The sequence below is a fragment of the Anopheles arabiensis genome, chromosome 2 (genome assembly GCF_016920715.1).
Source record: "Anopheles arabiensis isolate DONGOLA chromosome 2, AaraD3, whole genome shotgun sequence".
NCBI lineage: Eukaryota > Metazoa > Arthropoda > Insecta > Diptera > Culicidae > Anopheles > Anopheles arabiensis.
The window spans coordinates 36,873,175-36,892,561 of NC_053517.1; the positions used below are offsets into that span (position 1 = coordinate 36,873,175).

At 47.6% G+C, this 19,387-nt stretch overlaps 5 protein-coding genes across 11 annotated transcripts; 3 read left to right on the plus strand and 2 right to left on the minus strand.

Moving 5' to 3' along the window:
* Positions 1-44: 44 nt before the first annotated feature.
* LOC120898245 (ATPase H(+)-transporting accessory protein 2) lies at positions 45-2,219 on the minus strand. Its single transcript, XM_040303812.1, has 4 exons — positions 2,084-2,219; positions 1,646-1,869; positions 1,046-1,564; positions 45-965 (listed from the first exon to the last, which is right to left on the minus strand). Exons 1-4 carry the CDS (start codon positions 2,124-2,126, stop codon positions 777-779), a joined length of 975 nt encoding a protein of 324 aa, XP_040159746.1. The 5' UTR covers positions 2,127-2,219; the 3' UTR covers positions 45-776.
* A 199-nt stretch (positions 2,220-2,418) lies between these two features.
* LOC120898239 (protein RUFY3) lies at positions 2,419-17,662 on the minus strand. 7 transcript variants are annotated; one of them, XM_040303793.1, is made up of 9 exons: positions 17,581-17,662; positions 16,981-17,250; positions 7,782-8,215; positions 7,446-7,696; positions 7,117-7,375; positions 6,880-7,020; positions 5,686-5,783; positions 3,203-3,419; positions 2,419-3,125 (listed from the first exon to the last, which is right to left on the minus strand). In XM_040303793.1, the coding sequence occupies exons 2-9, from the start codon at positions 17,177-17,179 to the stop codon at positions 2,679-2,681; spliced, it is 2,046 nt and encodes a 681-aa protein (XP_040159727.1). In that variant the 5' UTR covers positions 17,180-17,250; positions 17,581-17,662; the 3' UTR covers positions 2,419-2,678. The 7 variants fall into 7 exon arrangements, with proteins under 7 accessions (XP_040159727.1, XP_040159726.1, XP_040159728.1 ...); XM_040303792.1 differs by having other exon boundaries at positions 17,362-17,632; XM_040303794.1 differs by lacking the exons at positions 16,981-17,250; positions 17,581-17,662 and adding exons at positions 11,458-11,626; positions 12,278-13,372.
* On the plus strand, positions 8,273-10,888 carry LOC120898243. The gene is made up of 3 exons (XM_040303803.1): positions 8,273-8,755; positions 8,823-9,891; positions 9,953-10,888. The coding sequence occupies exons 1-3, from the start codon at positions 8,519-8,521 to the stop codon at positions 10,327-10,329; spliced, it is 1,683 nt and encodes a 560-aa protein (XP_040159737.1). The 5' UTR covers positions 8,273-8,518; the 3' UTR covers positions 10,330-10,888.
* On the plus strand, positions 13,722-16,865 carry LOC120898238 (endoplasmic reticulum metallopeptidase 1-like). The gene is made up of 4 exons (XM_040303786.1): positions 13,722-15,360; positions 15,434-15,961; positions 16,025-16,239; positions 16,301-16,865. The coding sequence occupies exons 1-4, from the start codon at positions 13,942-13,944 to the stop codon at positions 16,752-16,754; spliced, it is 2,616 nt and encodes an 871-aa protein (XP_040159720.1). The 5' UTR covers positions 13,722-13,941; the 3' UTR covers positions 16,755-16,865.
* A 452-nt stretch (positions 17,663-18,114) lies between the features above and the next one.
* Positions 18,115-19,113, plus strand: LOC120896660. The gene is made up of 3 exons (XM_040300957.1): positions 18,115-18,245; positions 18,317-18,657; positions 18,731-19,113. Exons 1-3 carry the CDS (start codon positions 18,151-18,153, stop codon positions 19,072-19,074), a joined length of 780 nt encoding a protein of 259 aa, XP_040156891.1. The 5' UTR covers positions 18,115-18,150; the 3' UTR covers positions 19,075-19,113.
* The last annotated feature ends 274 nt before the right edge of the window (positions 19,114-19,387 follow it).

Below are 19,387 nucleotides of genomic sequence, written 5' to 3' on the forward strand. Positions count from 1 at the left end.
CCGAAGTGTGGTTCGTAAATGGTGTTCCTCCCTACAAGCACTGCTCCTGGAATGTTATCCTTATTTATTTTCTACACCTGACCATCGAAACTCAAATAAACAACAACAAGTGAAAACAAAGGGATTGATTGCGCGTGATCTGTTGTTGGTTGGTTGCTAGATCCTCAACACGCAAACGGAGCGGCGGGCGACACATCGCAATGGGCAGAAACCAAGGTAGCAATAGCTTCTCGTGGGGGGGGAATAGAACGTTGAGCGATGATTCACTGCGACGATGATGAGTAACTGTGCAGCCAGGACTCTCTTGCACGCTTTGTCCCGATATTGATTCCAATCATCGGCCCACGGGAACGTAATGTACTTGACGACAAACGGTATGCGCCCAGGATGGTAGACGGACGCGGGGGGATGGTTTTACGACGAAAAAAGAAGAGTCTTTGTGTGTCCGTTGGATGATGATAATGATAATGATGACTTAAGCTTCCTGTTTTAATGTGCATTCCGGATTCGTCCCAGCAGATATGGGGGTTGGTCTTAACTCTTTACTCTGTGCTCGCTAACAGCAAACGCTCTGTGTCTTGTTGGGCCGCAGTGATGTGGTAATACTTTCCAAATTATGTGCGATCGATTCACTCCGCTCAAACAGGATGGTAATGCTTAAGGTGATCGGGTGCACAGAGTCACAGAGCGACGGTACGGTAATTTATCTACGCGCGCTGGAAACGCTTCATGGCCTACCAGAAGTAGAGTGGAAGTGAAGCGGACGGTGTGTGGATTTAGTTTTCCTTCTTCATTCTGGTCGACGTCATGCGGTAGATGATGGAATCGCGGCCCGGATCCATCGTGCCGATCACAATTGAGATGGCGAGCAGCGAAAACACTAGCACAACGCTGAACCACAGAATGATGTTGAAAATCACCGGATAGTTGCTGTTGTACTTGGTGGCCAGGTTCATCGGGTTTTGCTGAAAGCAATGGTTGATAAAATGGGAAGCGAGTTGATGAAACATCGAACAAGGTCAGGGAAAATAATGTGACCACTTACATCATCTGTTTCGGCCTGTTTCGGCGCCCCGGCCTGACGCTTCGAGCGCACCACCAGCTGCCCCTCGCTAGCCGTCACTAGGCCAACGATGACCGCACCGTCGAACGCCTTCTCCGATGCCGTCTCCAGCCCGGCGAGCGCGTTCACGAACAGCTTCTTGGCCTCTTCCAGGGCGGGCGAGTTGGGTTCGTGCGCGGCCAGAAGGGCTTCGAACGATACGCGCACGATGTGCACGGTCGGGATGCGATCGGTAGACGTGACGAGCAGATCGCTCAGCCCGTTCAGAAACGCGAGCTGGCGCAGGAAGTCCGAGTCGGCTTTGTTCGATTTTGGCTTCAGGTGCTGCGGCTTCACCTCCTCGTCGTCCGGCTGAACCGTGCCGAGCGGGGTGTTGAAGCTGTCGGACGATTCCTTCAGGTCGACCTCGAAGCTGACGCCCTGATGGTCGGCCGACTTCTGGATCAGCTCGCTCAGCGCAACGGAGCCGGTGTTACCGTCCAGCTGGTAGTTCTTGGCACCCTGCATCGTTTAGCATAGGGACGGTACACGGGAAGCGAGTGTTATTCGGCGAACATATGAAACATACCCCCCCACACTTACCTCCACCGCAACGGATTCGAGACCTTCCGCCACCACCACGACGGCACCGTTGGCAGTGCTGAACGGATCCTTAATCACCATGCCGTCCCATTCCGTCGGCTGGCTGACGGAGTAGCCGAGGGCAGCTCCGAACACTTCCGGCAGCGATTCCGCATCCAACCGGCTGTTGCCACTGAACTCTACCGCCTTGGGCGAATACAGCACGGACAGTTGATCACAGTTTGCTGGAACGACAGAGCGCAATCAGTTTTCAGCCCGATACTTCATGTCATGTGAAAAGCGATGAGAATGCACACTTCAGCCAGCAGCCTTGGGCGTAGGGACGTAATGTTTATACTTTTCCCCGTAAAATTTGTCCCCTCGCAAGCTGGCTGTAGCAAGCAACCCATCTCGCAGGAGGTAATTATTCGCTGCATTTCATTTGCACTAAACACTTACCTGCTGCAAACAGCGCAAATAAAACGTAAATCGGCCGCAACATCTTGTCGTCCAGTGAAGTTATCTGCCCTCCGAATTTGCACTTGTGATCATATGACGTTATTGTGGTTGCTAGAAAATTGATTTTTGTTCCACTTTCCGTCCCGTTCCTCACGTGACACTTTGCGCAGGGCTGTGCGGTGGGCTCGATTCTGCCTTCATTTGCAGCAGCTCGAATCTGCCGGTGAAAAAGCTGCGACAAACGTGTATTCGAGCTCGATTTCTGTTTAAAATTTCAGTTTGACTTTTAATTATTTTTAATGGATTCGTACAGGACAAAAAAAGAAGCAACAGCATTTACATGTACTTATATTTATTAAAATAAATATTCTACCGAACATTCCAAGTATATAAAGATGTATGAAACATTTGTCGAGCTGATACTCTACTACTGCTGCTTCGTTTTGCATACACGACGCTGATTATGCACAACACCACATGGTAGTTTCGCTAATAGATAAGGCATCCCGGGTAGCATTTTGTCGAGTGGTTGGAATTGATTCGCTTCAATAATTAAAACCTTTGAAAACGTGGCGCTGGCTTCACGTCCCCTCCACTACTTGGTGGCCAACTTTTCCCAACAATGATCACACACGCGCACCGGTTTGCTGCTTCCGTTCGGTGTCCCGGATTGCTGGTGATCCGGCGCACCCGTTCCCCCTAGCGCGGCCACGTGCTCCGAGCAGCTGGAGCAAAATATCTTCCCACAGTTACGGCAGTGATGCTTTCGGCGCGTTATGCTAAACTCCTTCTCGCAACTGGTGCACTTCGAAACGACCTTATCCGGTGTCCAACCGCCGCCAGTGCCACCTACACCCGATTCACCCCCGTCCCCCTTGGTGTGGTCGGAACTGTGCTGACTTCCTCCGGCACCTTTTTCTTTTAGCTCCGAGATCTGTAGCTTGCTGACGCTCAGCTGCACGCCCAGCTCCTCCAGCGTGCGCTGATCTTCGGCCCACTGACTGCGAAGCTTTTCCAGCTCTACGTTGGCTTTTCCGAGTTGCTGCGTGGATAGAGAGAGAAACGGGAAATTGATTATGTTTTGTTTTATGCGCAAAACTAACCCACGTGTCGATGTACCTTGGAATCATCCATCAATTGTTTCACCTGCAGCTGTAGATCGCTGATCGCTTCCTTGTGTTCCATTTCCTTCTCCTGCATAGCCGTTCGCCACTCGCGCTCGATGCGTAGATCTGCTTCGGCCCGAGCGGCTCGCTGCTCGCTGGCAATCACTTGCAGTGAGAGTGCCTGAGAGGATTCTTGCAACGCGTTCAGGCTCGCAGTTTCCGAGCTGTATCTGGGTGTTTGATGAATAAAAGGAACAATTTTAATAGATACAATCATTTAAAGGCTTTCTCTAACGAATACTAAGGGGAGTGTGTGGGATTTTTATGACACAAAGGGAAGGCTTTAGTTCTACAGCTTTGCTCTACCACATTGAATTGAGTTCTGTTTGTTTGTTTTCGTCCTGAATGCATTTTAATGTTCCTCCTTAACATGTTCTGGAACTTATCACCAGATCGATTTGTTTCAACGATCGATCGATTCAACGAGTATAATAAATGTAGTATAACCAACCAATAGACCGTATTGCTGCTGTACCTAATTTTCCCACTCTATTTAGATACGTTTATCCTTCTTTTTTGTCTGAAGTAAGGTCCTTCGTAGAGACACTCCAGTTTGTGTTATTTTATAACTGGGAAACGACCCAAATGAGAAACGATCCATGTCTGACCTAGTCGGAGTCCAACAAGTTTACCAGTATACGACGCGCGATCATACCAACCCTAGTCCTATATGGGTGATGTCGACAAGAATCGATCCCGTCCGGCATTGTAGGAGTCGACACACCTATCACTAGACCAGCCACATTGTACATACAGTTTGTTCCCGAGATACCACCAGGTTTACGCGTTCCCGAGGATTCCACGTAACTCGAATATCCGCGTAAAGCAAGTTTCACGTTTTTCAGGTAAAATATATTTGATTACTCGATGTTTTGATTAAATTTAATACTTTTATACACTTCATCATTTATCTGATACGATTCGTGCAAAAAATCCGATATTTCTGGTTTTTAAACAGTTTAAATTTTTGCAAAGCAAAAATGCAATTCATTATGACATTCTTGAAGCAGATTGTAATGATTTTGACATTTACTGACATTTGATCTGTTAAATTTAGGAGAAAAAAAACCTCGTACCTACGAATCCGCGTAGGTCGAGAACCGCGTAACTCGGGAACATACTGTTCAAGCTTTCATTAGAGCAAAATATCTTCTTCTTTGGCACAACAACCGCTGTCGGTCAAGGCCTGCCTGTACCCACTAGTGAAGTGAGCTTGGCTTTCAGTGACTTATTGTTACCATAGTCAGTCCAACATATGGGGGCACGGTATATTCGGGACTTGGACCCATGACGGGCATGTTGTTACGTCGTACGAGTTGACGACTGTACCACCAGACCGGCCCAAGAGCAAAATATAGCTTGGTTTAAATTGACCAAAACTTTTAAGTAGTATCTTATATATTACTACGCAAGTTACCCAAAACTATCGATTTACATCACTAATCATTGCCACACGATCTACATATATTAGTCGGAATTTATTTCGAATGCACGTATGTGTTAATGGAAATAAGGACTTTATTTACGTCAATAAAACTAAGAGAATTTTATTTAATTTTATTCATTTCTTTCGAGGCCGGACATGGATCGATTCCTATTACCAACATGTTTCAACTAGCCAAGTCTTTTATATGGATATCAGTGTGCCATATAGAGCTAAAGTGCCAAAAACAAATGTTAGGCCAACCCAAACCAATTACAGTTGTGTGTAATAATAGGAATTCTTTTTATGTTATTAACGTAACTAAAAATATTAAAACCAAGTTCCAAAACGGGCATGATTACTTCAATTAATGTGCTAAACATAAGTTTTAGTTTATTTATTTTGGCACTCAAAAAGGCAAAAAGAAATAAACAAAAACTGAAGAATAAAAACCAACTGCTATCCACAAACTGAACAAAGTGTAATTAAAAACATAATTATCAAAATACAACACCATTTGTACCGTATTTTGTATAGCTTTTATTAATCTTTGACTTGCAGCTGTTTCGGTTATCTATCCCAATAACGGAAAAAAACAACAATAGATACTGCTATTAATTGCTGTAAAAGCGCTTCGTTTTACATATTTGTCAATTGATCACACAACTCTTGCTACAGGATTTTTGGAATAAACAAAAGTGTGGTTTTCATTTTTATTTATATTTCTCGTACAATCGTAACACAATGAACTTTATTGACAGATGACCATTCTGGTGGTTCAGAACATAAGCTACGGTTGAAGCTACGGCAGTTAATACGTTGTAGCGAATTATTATTTAGGACTTCAGGAGGCAAGAACTCAATTCAACTGTGGTACTTTACCGTCGGGTTAAGAGCATACTGCATAATGATAGGTTAGACAGTAAGTTAGGCAGCAAAAGGCATCGTTATTAAGTCTACTTGGTAAATTAACGTAGCAATAAGAACATAGAAATATAGTTTGGTTTGCGTACTTTTTCTCCAGCTGCGTAATTGCACTGGCCATCGATTCGCGCTGCGTTTCCATCCGCGACATTAGCTCAGTTTTGTGCTTCAGCGACGCTTCGCACTCCTACAATAAGAATATATGGGGTGGAAGTGGATGTTGGTGTATACATAAGTTAGTTTATAAACACCCTTTTTCGCTCATTTGCTGTTTTATTATTATTATTATTATGTTGTCGATCCCCTTTGCGCTTCCTCATCTTCCTGGGTACGAGGAGTGCACGGATTGGTTACGCTAAACCGAGGGATCTGACGCTTCCTAAACCTGTTCAATGTGATCTCAGCCAAGCAGTCTTCAAAAAGGTGTGTGTATTTTAATAAATTAATTCAGCATACGCCCTCCCCAAACAAAAAGTCGAAAGATTATTCGCTGGGTAGTTTAGCTTCACTCGATAGATCCGCAGTTCGTTCGCTGTCTGATGGCTTTCCACCAAGATCCACCTTCGGAGGTGATGATAGTCTTTTCTGCAAGTCCTGCACCGACTGCTGTCCTTCCCCTGATACCCCCTTTAACGCAGTATTAGACCCTTCGGCAGGAGCTGTAGTTGCAGCAGCAGCAGCAGCAGTAGTAGCAGTGGTAGCAGTGGTAGTAGTGGTGGTTGTGGTGCTGCTTGCAGACCCGGCAGCCGTTGTTGCTGCGGCTGCTGCCGATGCACCGACTGACGGAGATTTCCTCAGCTTGTTCGCATTGAAGGGAGGAATGGTGCCGATCTTGAGGTGCGGTTTCTTATTCGGCGGTCCCACTAGCCCACCCCCGTACGTTCCGCTACCTGACGGGGACGAAACGCCACCCCCAGTGAACGAGTTGAGTGTGCTGATCTGGGAATCGGTCATTGCATCGGCCGCACCCTTCCGTTCCAGATTTGACAGTATTTTCCCGATCTGTGATGCTTTGATCTGTAACCGCGATACCATCTCACCCTTCTGGGTCAATTCCAACTCGCATTCCTGGATCGGTGGCGATTGAGGAGACGAAGATAAGAGGATATAAACACACATTTGAAACCCACTCCTTTCACAAGACCACCAGATGCCCCGAGAGCGAATTTAACCAAGGAAGAAATGACAATCTCAAGCCCCGAGTGATCCAAATGCTTTGAAAGTGATTCGTGATACAAACCTGTGTAACCCCATAGTTCCCATACCCAAAGCCCTGATATTACCTGTAGCTTACGGTACATGTCGAGATTGATCGACTTGATATCCTCGAGCTGGCGACGCAGCGACACGATCGTATCCTGCTTTTCGTGTATATCCTTCTCCAGCAGCTTCATGGCCATTTCCGTTTCCGCTTTCAGCGATACCTAACAGAACAAGAACAGTTGAACAGAGAACAAACAGGCATGGTCACTAGCGCACATTCGTTTCGCCATTGTCCAGGAGCGGAACGAGTCACTAACTTGAAGATCCAGCTCCTTTTCGATTTCCTGCCGTTTTTTGCGCTCTTCCGCCAGTGTTTCCGCCATCTCGGGATCGAACCGGTCCAGCACGTTCGTCTTGTCCTCGATCGGGTGCCCATGCTGGGACGCCCTTCGGAGGGCAGCATTTTCGGCCTGCAGCGCCATTAGGCTGTTCCGTGCGATTGCCAAATCTTCCTTCATGAGCGCGTTGGTCGTGGTGAGTGATTCAACCTTAGCCTGCAGGTTCGCCACCGTAGCACTGTGGGAAAGGCGATCAAGTTTCACGAATGAGTTCAACCAATTGCCTGCACGATGCGTTGCGCCCTTACTTGAGATGTCGGTTCAGTTCTTCGATATAGTTCTTCTGGTCCAGCACGGCCGTCATGGCACCGGTGGCACTGTCATCGATCCCACCCCCAACACCACCATTGTTTTCCTCGTCCGGGCTGTTGCGAGAGCTGGAGCGAAGGTACAGCGAAAAATCGATCACACCTTGCTGCGAGTCCAGGTCTTCCTCCTTCACGCACAGATTGCAATCGATCACATTCAGGCCCACGAGAATGCCGACGATGATAATTATCTAGAATGTGAGAAACCACGCGGAGATACAGGAGATGATGGCATAGACGATCCGGGGTCGGACTGGCGAGAACTGGTTACCATACCTCATCGCTCAACATTAGCGCGTGCGGTTCGTAATACTCGGCTAGCGAGTCATCCCGATGCTCGATCAGCACCTGCAGATAGTCCGCAAGCTTCTTTTGCATCAGCGCCAAACGCAACCACGCTCGGGCGCGTCCCATGTGCGTTCGTACCGTGGGCAGATCGCGCACGGAGGAAGTAATATCCATCGCTTCAACGCAGTACCGCTCGACGCTTTGTAAAATGTCCCACAGCTCCTTTTTGGGCCCCAGCAGACCCTTCTTTGGCTTCAGCCCATGGCGCAAAACGTGCTCGAGTACGATGAAAAAGTGCTGCAGCGGAAGGTGGTCCGAGTCGAGCATGCGGCCAAAGCGCAGCGACTGCTCCAGCAATTCCTTCACCACCAGTTTGCATATCTTCACCAAATTGCTCCGCTCGATGGAGGCCGGATCGCGAGCTGTCGTGCGTTCCCGTACAACATGGAAAGTAAAAGGAAAAATACGTACATGCACAAACGCTTGTCAGAGAGGGCGGAGAGTTGGGATTGTTTTGTCCGATTGACAGCATCGCAGTAGCCATGCGTTTCTCTACGATAACATCGATTTGACAAGTGTTTCCGCCACGCAAACTAAACTCAAACTTGTGCTACCAGTCCCAGCTGCACCGATGCAACCGATTTTCCGGGGAAACTAACGCTAAACGAGTGTCGGGGAAAAGTGATGGGAAACAGAATATCGTCCAAGAATGATTGTGTAGCAGTATGGCATTGAATTTGTTAACGGTGAACAGTCACAAATGTACCCCCCCGATCAGTTTCCTGTTGATCTTAGCAATTAGTAGCGTGATGCTACCAGAAATCATCTGCAGCCAGCCTTCCACGAGCAAAGTAGAAAAGATCGTCGACGATCTTTTCGAACTAACCAATGAACCACTGTTAGAACGGTCCTGTTTCACGGCGGATGATTTAACGGTGATGCAAGCAAAGCGTCATTACGAGGTAAACCGCAATTCAAAACTTCAGTACAATGGAGTACTAATAAATTCAGTGTTTTGATCATTTTTAGCAACTCATACCCCACAGTCAGTCAAACTTTGAACCTCTTAGTGATGCCACAGCCACACGACAAATGGAGTTTATCAGCCAATTGGAAAATAGAACCATTGCAGCATTCAACGATTCCAAAGTCCAAAAGCTAATGCTAATTGCCTTTGCGGACGCTTATGGAGCATTTCTGTTTGGTTATTTTATACCGGTGATGAAATATTCTTATTACGGTGGTTTTGTAAGCTATTTTGTAGCCAACGGAGCAATACAACGTTTGAGGAAATATGAAACATTGTTCAGGCATAGGCCAACCAACTGGAAATTTTACCACCTTGATCCATCCCTCTTCCTTAGCAAAGTAGAACCGGTAAATGAAAAACAGTTAAAAGTTGATGATCACAACTGTCACCAATCACTATCGGCAGGATTACTGACGCCTACCCTGGAAATAGATGTTGAAAGGCAGGAGCTATTGCTCATATCTATACCACATTACACCAACGCAACAGTTCGCAATCCAAAATCGAAAGATTCTAGCCGAATGCTGTTGAACTACTACATTGAAATTGTCAGGTGTTTTGGAAACAAAAAGGACCAACTAGCCACTTTTCAGCGAGAGCTTTCAGATTGGTTGTCCTACCATATGGAATACATTTTAACAAACGACACCCTTCTCTATCCTGCCTTCGAGGGTGTGCTGCGAATAACGAAAAGCATAGAAGATGCTCGTAAGCTTCCCAAAAAATCAATCACAAAGAGTAACGAACATTCCGTTGAGAACGATATTGTGGATGAAGACGACACAGCGTTCTTCGAAAGCTCAACTACATCGGAGAATCCAACGGAAATGTCGACACTTAAAAAACTATCTATCTGGACTGGCTGTAGCTTGGCCGTGTTGCTGGTTGTGTATATAATTTTCAAAATGCAACAGAATCGAAAAATTATCTCCAATAATCGCTTCACACATGGACGAAGAAAAACATTGCCGAAGCGAAGGGCTTCCAGCATCCGAAAGCTGCCTAGAACTGCCAGCGAACAGGAAGATATCACTGTTTATGATCGTTTTAAAAGCGACAAAATCAATGGTATTTGCAAGGTACGGTTTTGAACTCCACAAACGCTTAACAAATAAGTTTCTTATTTCAGATTCGAAAATAAAGACCAAAGAGCATCGAAATACCTCTATCGCGAGATTCATTAAACGGATACGACCAAGAAGCTGGAAATCGGGTGCTACACATTACAAGCCTATCAAAACGGAACTGATGGATGTAGAAGCCAATGATGATCACTTTTCACCAAGACAGCAACGCACCCCGAAAAGTGACGATCCTGAGGCAGGACCATCAGGACTTAATAGAAAACAGGGACCCCACTTCTGCAGGTGCATTTCATGTATTGGAAAAGAGATTTCAGATCAAGATTCGGACGAATCAACCACACTGACCGTGAGGTACAGTGGAAGTAACGATCATTTAAGACCATCGAGCAACAAAAAGACAAAGATTGTATCGTCCGAATAAATAAGTAATGCCTATGCTGGAAAGGAGCACCCTGCCACCTACAAAACTACCAAGGGAGTGGGAATGTTTCAAAATTACAGCCGCACAGTCAAGCAACAATCAAAAAGTAAAGTAAGAGTATAACAACTCAACGAACTCAACAGATATAAATCGCATTGAAGACGTGCACATTCATCTACAGGATTTTTCCCCAGAAATCCAGCAGGAATGTATCGAAAGGCTTCTTATATTGCAGGGAAAATTAAATGTTTGAAGCAAATGCAGAGAGCATTAAGCCAATGTCTAGAATCGTGCCGAATGGGTTTAGTCAGGAGAAGTTTCATTTCCGTTTTCGAACCTTTTGAGTGCCGTTTGAAGGTGCCTATCTTAACACTGCAAATTATAATACATCCAATTAGTGTGCTTCCAATCCAAAGTACAATTAATTTCCAAAATCTACAACCAATTTTGACACTAGTATGGCGTTCACACTTTTGGTACTTTTTGTTGATAACACACAAGGAAAACAAACCATCACACGATATCTAAGTGAAAATGGAAATAGACATAAAAAAAAAAATCCAGAAATCATATCACAACCATACGAATAAGGATGATAAAGGAAGAAACAGAAGGATTTGATGAATGTAGGTACGTGTGTGTATGAGAGAGTTTGTTGTACAGAAAAAAGGCACCTACAGTAGTAGTTAACCCAATCGCGCTCGATAATCTTCTCTTCGCATTTTACGTTCTCTATTATACCGAAACTATTGAGTGCGTTGCAGTCACTGGTTCCTCCGCCCGCACCACCTCCGCCGCCGCCCAGCGCATCGGCCCCGCCGCTGCCGCCGCCGCCACCGCCCGCCTGGCCGTCTTTGATATCGAGATCCTGCAGCTCCTTCAGACAGAGCCACTCGCCGTCGACGGTGACGCGAAAGTTGCACAGATAGATCGTGTCCTGGGCGGCGGTATCGCTGACGCTGCCCCCGCCGGCCACCACGCCACCGTGTCCGGCTGTCCGCAGCTGCCCACCCGGTAGGCGGTGGTGTCCATCGCCGGCCGACCCGGTGCCGGCGGGGATGGCACGGGGCAGCGTAATCAGGGTGGCACCCGGTCCGTGATGGTGTCCATCTCCGTTGCCGTTCTTACCGTTGATCCCGGCCGCCGCGCTGCCACCGGTCGACGCACCGACGCTGCCGACATTGCTGGCGGTGGTGGAGGAGGAGGAGGAGGAGGTGGAGGTGGTGGTGTTGTTGCTGGCGACCGTCGTTTGATGATGGTTGTTCGGCTGTGCAATGCCCAACGCACGCATTTTGGGCTACGGTTCGCAAACGGGTGGTGTTCGTCCGTCGTGTAAAAAAGGGGTAAGAAACAGGACAATTAACTCAATGCGGAAGAGAACGTGAATGCATTGCAGTAGGCACAGGCAAGCGAGCAGGCATGGCAAAGGGTCTCTCGGTAGAGCAGTTAAGTTTGGAAATTAAACGTCGAACATTGGCTCTTAAATAGTGAAAACAAGTTCCAAACATGTAGGACAAGTACATCACATTGTAGGCTACACGTTAGCGCGCGTCGAAGACTTCTATTCTTTTCATTTTTTGCATTGCTTCTTTGTTTGTGTTAGAAACGATTCAATCCCAAGATAATTATCTACTAGAAACAGCCCTTTCTCTGGAAACCTTGGCTCTTGACCTTGGTCTTTAATTGAGAACTAACTAATGCATGAACGATACAAGTCAAATAATGCTGAAAATAGAAGCTACCTAAACTAAATGGTCTTTGTTTTGTTCTTTACAGGAAAATGTATGTTACTTTCTTCCAAACTGCTTTTACTGACAGTCACACCATCGCTTCCGTCACGTCGACGCCTTCGTCTATCGAAGGAGCCCACAGAGACATCGCCGCTCGCCAATGCCGTGCTTTTGTATGCCGGGGGTACGGGAAGGGATACCCTTTAATGGCTACTTACAGTGCGATTTACGGAGCCTAACGGGTGACTCAGCAATGTTTCCGTTTTGCTGCTGTGGTTAAACTGTCCCGTGTCGATTGAAATATTTTGCCGTCTGGTAACGCACTTTCGTTCACCTTTTGTCGTCACGAGGACGGTATTGCATTGGAGCAAATGGGCACTTCAACACCAACGTTATCTAGTCGGTGTGATATTCTCCTTATCCAACCGTATCCAAAATACACACAATTACTGCATATTGTTGCCCTAAACCAGCGTACAAATTACGTTGCAGTCTGGCAGAACTACACCGCGGTCGTTCTGCATTGGCTAAAATTATCGATTTTTCACCAAACGCAACGCCTGCTGTGGTACGAACGCTAGACCACCGAGCGTGGACAGACGGATTGAATGAAACTGTAGGGCAGCTGCAGAAGAAACCAACTACCAAGGGTTTGACATTTGCACTATGGGACGGTTTTGTGTTGTGTACGACGACACAGAAGAAGGACATGCGCAATCGCATGTCTTCTGAATCCGCCAACGCGCTCCATACCCACCGACCGGTTCCATGTTCCGACTGCTTCCTGTTACTTTCCCTCGAAAAGAAAGGGTAGTAAACAAAACAAACGCACAGCGATGGGTACTACACACACACACACGCACATGCACAGAGGGAAGAATGAAAGACAGAACCGTTCCACACATCCTCATGTTCGTGTAGTGCCGGTGCAGTTGGAAGCATCGTTTGTTTACGTTCGTGGTACGGTGTTAGATGTATTGGTAGGCTAATTTACACGCAACGGTGTGACTCACCAGTGGCAGTGAGGACAAAGAGCGCAATTCAGGCGGAAAGGTATTGCAGCAGATGCACTTTTTATGTAGGACAACTGGCGTAGCCTCCCTTCCATAGAATAGTACGTGTTCGGCGCAAGTCAAGGTGTTGCTTGCATGCATGTGAAATGATTTGATGATGTGATTAAAAGCGCAGGTATGATATGAATGAGAGATTAAAATTTTAGTCAGTATTTGTACGATCCGTAACGTTCCGAATGGTCAGGATTTGAAATACATGCAACTTTACACTTAATTCTAGATAAAACAACACGCTTATCGCTCTCGCTTGATAAGATTTTCGGGATAGTATTTATACTTTTGATGATAATGGAATCAAGGATAAGCACACCCAACAACTACACACATAAGTGAAAAAATTGTCAAATATTCAACAAGTATACACAATCAAATGAACTTGTGTGCGACTCTAGAACCTGTAGTTCTAGAGTGGACGCGATCGATGCCATACTGTTCATTAACTACCCAATGCACCCGGCAAAAACCGCACACACTGAAGTACTCCCTCTCACAAACACACCCAAGTATTAACTCCAAAGTGCACACGACGCGCTCGACAACGATTGGTCGATACAGAAGAGCATCGGACATCGTGACAAACAGTAGAAAAGCACACTCCCATGCACACGATACTGCGATAAGACAACACCTCGACCGCTTTTGCTATCGTACATCGGACGGCGATAAAGCGCCACCACCGTGAAGCGGCCGCGTGTCCGTCCGTGGGGTAAAACCATGCAACGTCAGCCAGTTCTTTCGCGAACCCCGTCCAGCGCACAGCTGACAGAGCAGTTTCCCCGGTAGAAAAGAGCGGCTGACGAGCAACGGCAATGCCACAGCAAAAGCGTGTCCGGTTTAAGGAGGATGAGCAGCAGGTGAAGAACCTGCACCACCTCGAAAGTGGTGCAGTGTACGGTGCCCTGCTGGTTGTGGTCGGATGTGGGCTACTGACGAGCTATCTAGCCACCCGGCTGCCCCCAGCACTGACGGTGGGAGATTTGGAGCGCGCCCCGAACGCTTTCATAGCGGAGCGAGCATGGGCCAGCCTAAAGACGCTCAACGACCTTGGACCTAAACCAGCGGGAAGCCAGGCGAACGAAGTGTTGGCGTACGAATTTCTACTCCAAGAGGTACAGCGCATCAACGCGTCGAAGCACGACAGCCAACAGCTGGAAGTGGACAGCCAGACAGTGACGGGAGCGTTTAGCATCTCGCTGCTGAACCAATCGATGACCAGCGTGTACCGGAACGTGCAGAACCTGGTGGTACGGCTGGCCGGAAGCGATGTGCGCCAGCATGCTTTGCTGCTGAACTGTCACTTCGACACGGTGGCAAGCAGCCCGGGCGCTAGCGACGATGGTGCCAGCTGTGCCGTGATGCTGGAAATACTGCGCGTCCTGTCCCGTCGACCGGTGCGTACGCGCCACACGGTAACGTTTTTGTTCAACGGTGCGGAAGAGACGATGCTACAGGCGGCACACGGCTTCATCACGCAGCATCCGTGGGCGGCTGACGTGCGCGCCTTTCTCAACCTGGAATCGTCCGGCTCCGGTGGCAAGGAGGTACTGTTCCAGGCTGGGCCCCACCATCCCTGGCTCATTGAGGCGTACGCGCGTGCCATCCGTCATCCGTTCGCACACACCGTCGGGGAGGAGATCTTCCAGCTAGGCCTCATTCCCTCCGATACGGACTTTCGAATGTTTCGCGATTACGGCGAGGTGCCCGGGATGGACTTTGCCCACATCGCGAACGGGTACCGGTACCACACGCGCTACGACTCGATGGATTTTCTCTCGCTCGATGTGCTGCAGCGCACCGGCGACAATGTGCTCGCCCTGACGCGCGATCTGGCCGAGAGCGATGAGCTGGCCGCGTCCGACCTACCGGTCGGGGAGACCGTGTTCTTCGACTTTATCGGACTCGCGTTTGTGCATTACTCTGCTTCCAGTGGCCGTTTGATTAATCTGGCAGTGGTGGTACTTTCCCTTATCGTGCCTTTGATGTGCTTTGCCCGTGCGCGCTTCAATGACGTTCTGCGGGAAGTTATCGTCGGATTGGTGGGCACCGTGTTTGGGACCGTTTTCAGCATCATCGCTTGTACCACCATTGCGCGCCAGTTGGACTTTTTCGGAAAAAGCATGACCTGGTACACGAACACCCATCTGATCTTGGGACTGTACTGCTGCCCGGCACTACTGTCGCATTGTTTCGTGTACCTGTTTCTGACTACTTTCTACACCAACAGTAAGGTAATAAGAATGTCTACACACATTGCTTTGGAACATCATCGCATACGTTTTATCTCGTTGTACCTATTTGCAGAGCAATCTGTCGCTCGGTCAAATGACCCAGGCCCGGCTGGTTGGTGTGAACGTGTTCTGGAGTGTCGTAACGCTTGCCGCTACGGTGGCCGGCTACCGAAGCGGCTACATTCCTATGGTGCTACTCGTCTGCTCCCTTGCGTCCTCCACGCTGAACCTGCTCTTCAACGCAAGTCGAACGCATCGAGCTTGGATGTACATTCACCTAGCCGGCCAGCTGCCCGCACTGCTCTGGGCCACTAACTTCTACAACGTGCTCATTGCACTGTTCGTACCGATCACGGGCCGATTTGGAGGGTCGCGCAATCCGGAAGTGTTTATCTCGCTGCTAGCCGCTGGCGGAACGCTTCTCTGCTGCAGCTATTTAATTCCATTCATCGCTCAGCTGCGCAAAATGATGAATTTCACCGCCAAACTGTCAGCCATTACCGTGCTAACGCTTGTGCTGGCATGCTTAAGCCCACTCGGAATGCCGTATCGGGATGAGAGTATGGCCACGGAACCGACCCCCCAGCGACACTACGTAACGGTGAGCTTGCGAGCGGGTAATGGCAGTTTTGGAACATTGTTTTCACTCCCATAATTCTTTCAGCACACTTTCCGAGTGTTTCACGATGAGTTCGGCCTGTACAAGAGCACCGACGCGGGATTCTTTTTCCAGGAGATGGATAGAAACACGCGTGCCACGATCGAAGAGTTCGTGGCACCGGGCGAAAGCCTCACACCGATGCGTCAGATGGACTCGTGCCAGGCGGAGCTGTTCTGCGCGCTTCCCTTCTACTCTCTCTGGCATCAGATGCGTTTCAAGTGAGTAAAACCACCCACCATCATGCACGGACTAGATTCAGATGTGTCGATGTGTTCACAGCAATTACTGGCTGCCCGGACCCGAACCGCTCTACGATAACATGGTCACAATGGCTTATCTCGGCACCGAGCAGCTCGATTCGCACACTCAGCGCTTGGTGTTCGCGATGGAAGGAAGCATACAGTCGTCGATCGTGGTAGGACCGAAGGAGGGCGTACAGTTGGTCGGATGGTCGCTGCTGGACCATGTGCCCCGGCCCGCCAAGTTCGGCGGTCGGGAGGGCCATTTTGTGTTCATCACACACGGCCTGCCGGGCAAGGCGTGGAACGTGACGCTCGATTTGCGGTACGACCAACCGAAGCCTACCGGCGAGCTGGTGGACATTGTGGTTACGACCAAGTTCTGGGAGTACCATCACATGCATACGCCCGAGTTCGAGCAGCTGCTAGCAAAATTCCCTTCGTGGTCGCACGTCGTCCCATCGGTGGCGCTGGTGAGTGTGTTTCCGCTCTGATACCCGCTCCTGTGGCTCTGCAACTCATCCTCCCATTGGGGACGGGGATGGAACGGTTACGCTGTCCGTTCGATTATGTAAATTTTAATAAACCGATCGATAAATAACGTTTGACGGGATTGTTACACTCCCACGCTCCGCACTGATGGGGTGTGCTTGTTGTTTTGCACTTGACAGCATTCGAAAAGAAGTGGAAAGAAAGCCAACACATAGAACGGGTACTTACCGACCTGCTTCTTTCTACTTGCACCATCGCCATCGTTGGCCGAAGGACTAGCGGTGGAGTACGATGCCAGCGAGCAGTAGCTCTCTCGGCGCGTTAATCCTTCGCGAATCGACGCCAGCGAGGGCGATTTACTGATCGGAGTGCTGGAAAGGGATTCCTCCTCGCTCGGATTCCTAAACAGAAGCCTATCGCTGCTCATCGTGGTACACTGATTTTTGTTATGATTGCTACACTACACTAAACACACTCACACCATGGCAAAAGGGGATACTGCGATTGATAAGAACAATCACTGATCAAAACAACCGCACACACATACACACTGCGAAACGTGAATTTCGATAGCACCACAATCATCCACAGATACAAATTTGTACACACTTTCTCTCTGCGATGGTGTTAATATAAATTCACAGCAACACTCGCGGGACGTATTTGCACTTGTTGAACTCCCGAAAAACACTAGCTTTCTTTGGAATAAATACGACCGATATGGACACAAATAGCAAACGTGCACTTTATTTCAAGGATAGATAATATAGATATGGTTTGATTGTATGGTTTCGTTTCCTATTCCTAAAAACCACCACACAAAGCTACCGTCGAAGCTGAGGGACAACTTTTCCTGGCCCAGATGTTGCTGTAAATAAATAAAAACACGGACACTTGTCAGATTCCCGTACAGCAAGGAACAAAAAAAAACACACCAAATGTCATTCGTTCAGGGCTGAGCACGGTGGTAAAGCTTGGTATTGTTACATGTTGCGTGCAGCGCAAGGTGGAATGTATAATGAGGTGTAGTTATAGCGCTTTTGGCGATCCCCCCCCTGGGCTCCGATTTTGACAGATGGTTTTCCGCTTGTATATGTATTGATGGATTGTTTACGTTTTGCATGGTCAATATTTGGTGGAGATCAATTTGGGTGAATATTTTAGTTTATTAGAACACAGTCCGTGATTTAAAATGGAAATTTTCCTTCGAGAACTTGAAGCGTTCGCCAAAAGCGGAAAACTAACTGTCAGTTTTCTTCGTCGATTCTTCTTCCACCTAGCTGTCAAAACGGGCTTATAACTTGACCTGATATCTTTACGGTCCTTGGTGCAGCGTCAATTTTTCGTAGCTGTACATCAAAGAATGCTATTTTTCTTTTTAATAATGCAGTTTTTTTTATGACTTGCTGGAAAATGGAGCAATGCAAAATTTGCGGAAGAAATAAAAAACAGCCCGCCCTGACGACTCGGCCATTCGAGTTCGATTTAGAGCCGTAAGGGAAATGCGCTCACCCATTGAACGCGAACTCGCGATAATTGTGTGTTTTTTTAAATTCACTTCCAGATTTGAAGAAGATCGAGATCTGTCCCATTTCCTGTACCGTTTAACGCAGGACATTATAAGCACGAAGAACTTCTCCGATGATAACATCAATCGCATTTGTGCAAAACACTTGAACAGGGCTGTGTATCCCGACAGACAGCGCCTGCAGGAGGTGGTGCAGGATTTGAAGAACAAATTGCACATTTCGCGTAAGGATGGACAAGTAAATGCTTCCCCCAAAGCGGAAAAGCTAGTATACGATGATAGCAGCAGCACGACGTTGCACAATAAATCGTGCAAAATGGAAGACAAAATCATTAGTGCACAATCGCTTATTAATGTTCCCAAACTATTACTGAAAGGTACGGAATCACGGGTAGTGTAGAGTGTATGGCGATCGATTGGTGATGTACGAATTCTATTTCTTGCTTTCAGATCAACCCAGTTCGATTAGTACAATCACCACGTACGATTTTCCATCTTCAGTTGAACCAACGACGCAGCCCCTTCAGCTACTAATAGCAACGGACGCGCGGAAAAGTACAACACCACAAGCTTCAAAAACCACACTGCAAACCATTTTCCTGAAAGCCGACTACAGTGACCGGTCAGTAAATTGCCCGGCTGAATCAGTTAACAGCTCAGTCATTGCAATCACCCGGATGGTCGCGGCAAGCCGAACTCCCGAAAGTGAATGTAGAACCTGTCCGCTGGGAAAGGGAGATACTCATCGGAATGTTGTGCGGGGAAATAGCTCGAAAAAGCTGGTTAAAAAGTAAAAATTCTTTTTCGTAGGTGTAGGGGAAAAATTCATGGTAGATTTTTGCGTATGCAAACAAATTTTCAATCACAAAAACAAAACAAAGTGTTGGTGCCGTTGGTTTACAGTGTAGCGGAATCAGAACACTTTCGTACCCCTCGCATAACTGTCACAAATTCAAAGTCCGTGCTGCCAGTACGTTCGCATGTACAGGTTTTATTTTTCAGATTATGTTTAACGATATATCATCGCTCTAATTGTTCCAGAATGTGTGTAAAGACTAATATTTTTGCAAATATAAATGTAACAACACAAATGCAGTTCTGATGAAC

Excerpts from the sequence above, each read along its gene's own strand:
- LOC120898239 (XM_040303787.1), bottom strand. The coding sequence starts at position 11,620 with ATGCGTGCGTTGGGCATTGCACAGCCGAACAACCATCATCAAACGACG. Across the intron at positions 8,216-11,007 it reads CGATTGGGTTAACTACTACT|CTCGCGATCCGGCCTCCATC; the intron begins GTAGGTGCCTTT and ends AACGCACGACAG. Across the intron at positions 5,784-6,879 it reads ACATGTACCGTAAGCTACAG|GAGTGCGAAGCGTCGCTGAA; the intron begins GTAATATCAGGG and ends TTCTTATTGTAG.
- LOC120896660 (XM_040300957.1), top strand. The coding sequence starts at position 18,151 with ATGACTTGCTGGAAAATGGAGCAATGCAAAATTTGCGGAAGAAATAAA. Across the intron at positions 18,246-18,316 it reads TTCGAGTTCGATTTAGAGCC|ATTTGAAGAAGATCGAGATC; the intron begins GTAAGGGAAATG and ends ATTCACTTCCAG. Across the intron at positions 18,658-18,730 it reads TCCCAAACTATTACTGAAAG|ATCAACCCAGTTCGATTAGT; the intron begins GTACGGAATCAC and ends TCTTGCTTTCAG.
- LOC120898243 (XM_040303803.1), top strand. The coding sequence starts at position 8,519 with ATGGCATTGAATTTGTTAACGGTGAACAGTCACAAATGTACCCCCCCG. Across the intron at positions 8,756-8,822 it reads AAGCAAAGCGTCATTACGAG|CAACTCATACCCCACAGTCA; the intron begins GTAAACCGCAAT and ends GATCATTTTTAG. Across the intron at positions 9,892-9,952 it reads TAAAAGCGACAAAATCAATG|ATTCGAAAATAAAGACCAAA; the intron begins GTATTTGCAAGG and ends TTCTTATTTCAG.
- LOC120898245 (XM_040303812.1), bottom strand. The coding sequence starts at position 2,126 with ATGTTGCGGCCGATTTACGTTTTATTTGCGCTGTTTGCAGCAG. Across the intron at positions 1,565-1,645 it reads TCGAATCCGTTGCGGTGGAG|GGTGCCAAGAACTACCAGCT; the intron begins GTAAGTGTGGGG and ends TAAACGATGCAG. Across the intron at positions 966-1,045 it reads AACAGGCCGAAACAGATGAT|CAAAACCCGATGAACCTGGC; the intron begins GTAAGTGGTCAC and ends CATTGCTTTCAG.
- LOC120898238 (XM_040303786.1), top strand. The coding sequence starts at position 13,942 with ATGCCACAGCAAAAGCGTGTCCGGTTTAAGGAGGATGAGCAGCAGGTG. Across the intron at positions 15,962-16,024 it reads CCCAGCGACACTACGTAACG|CACACTTTCCGAGTGTTTCA; the intron begins GTGAGCTTGCGA and ends TAATTCTTTCAG. Across the intron at positions 16,240-16,300 it reads TGGCATCAGATGCGTTTCAA|CAATTACTGGCTGCCCGGAC; the intron begins GTGAGTAAAACC and ends ATGTGTTCACAG.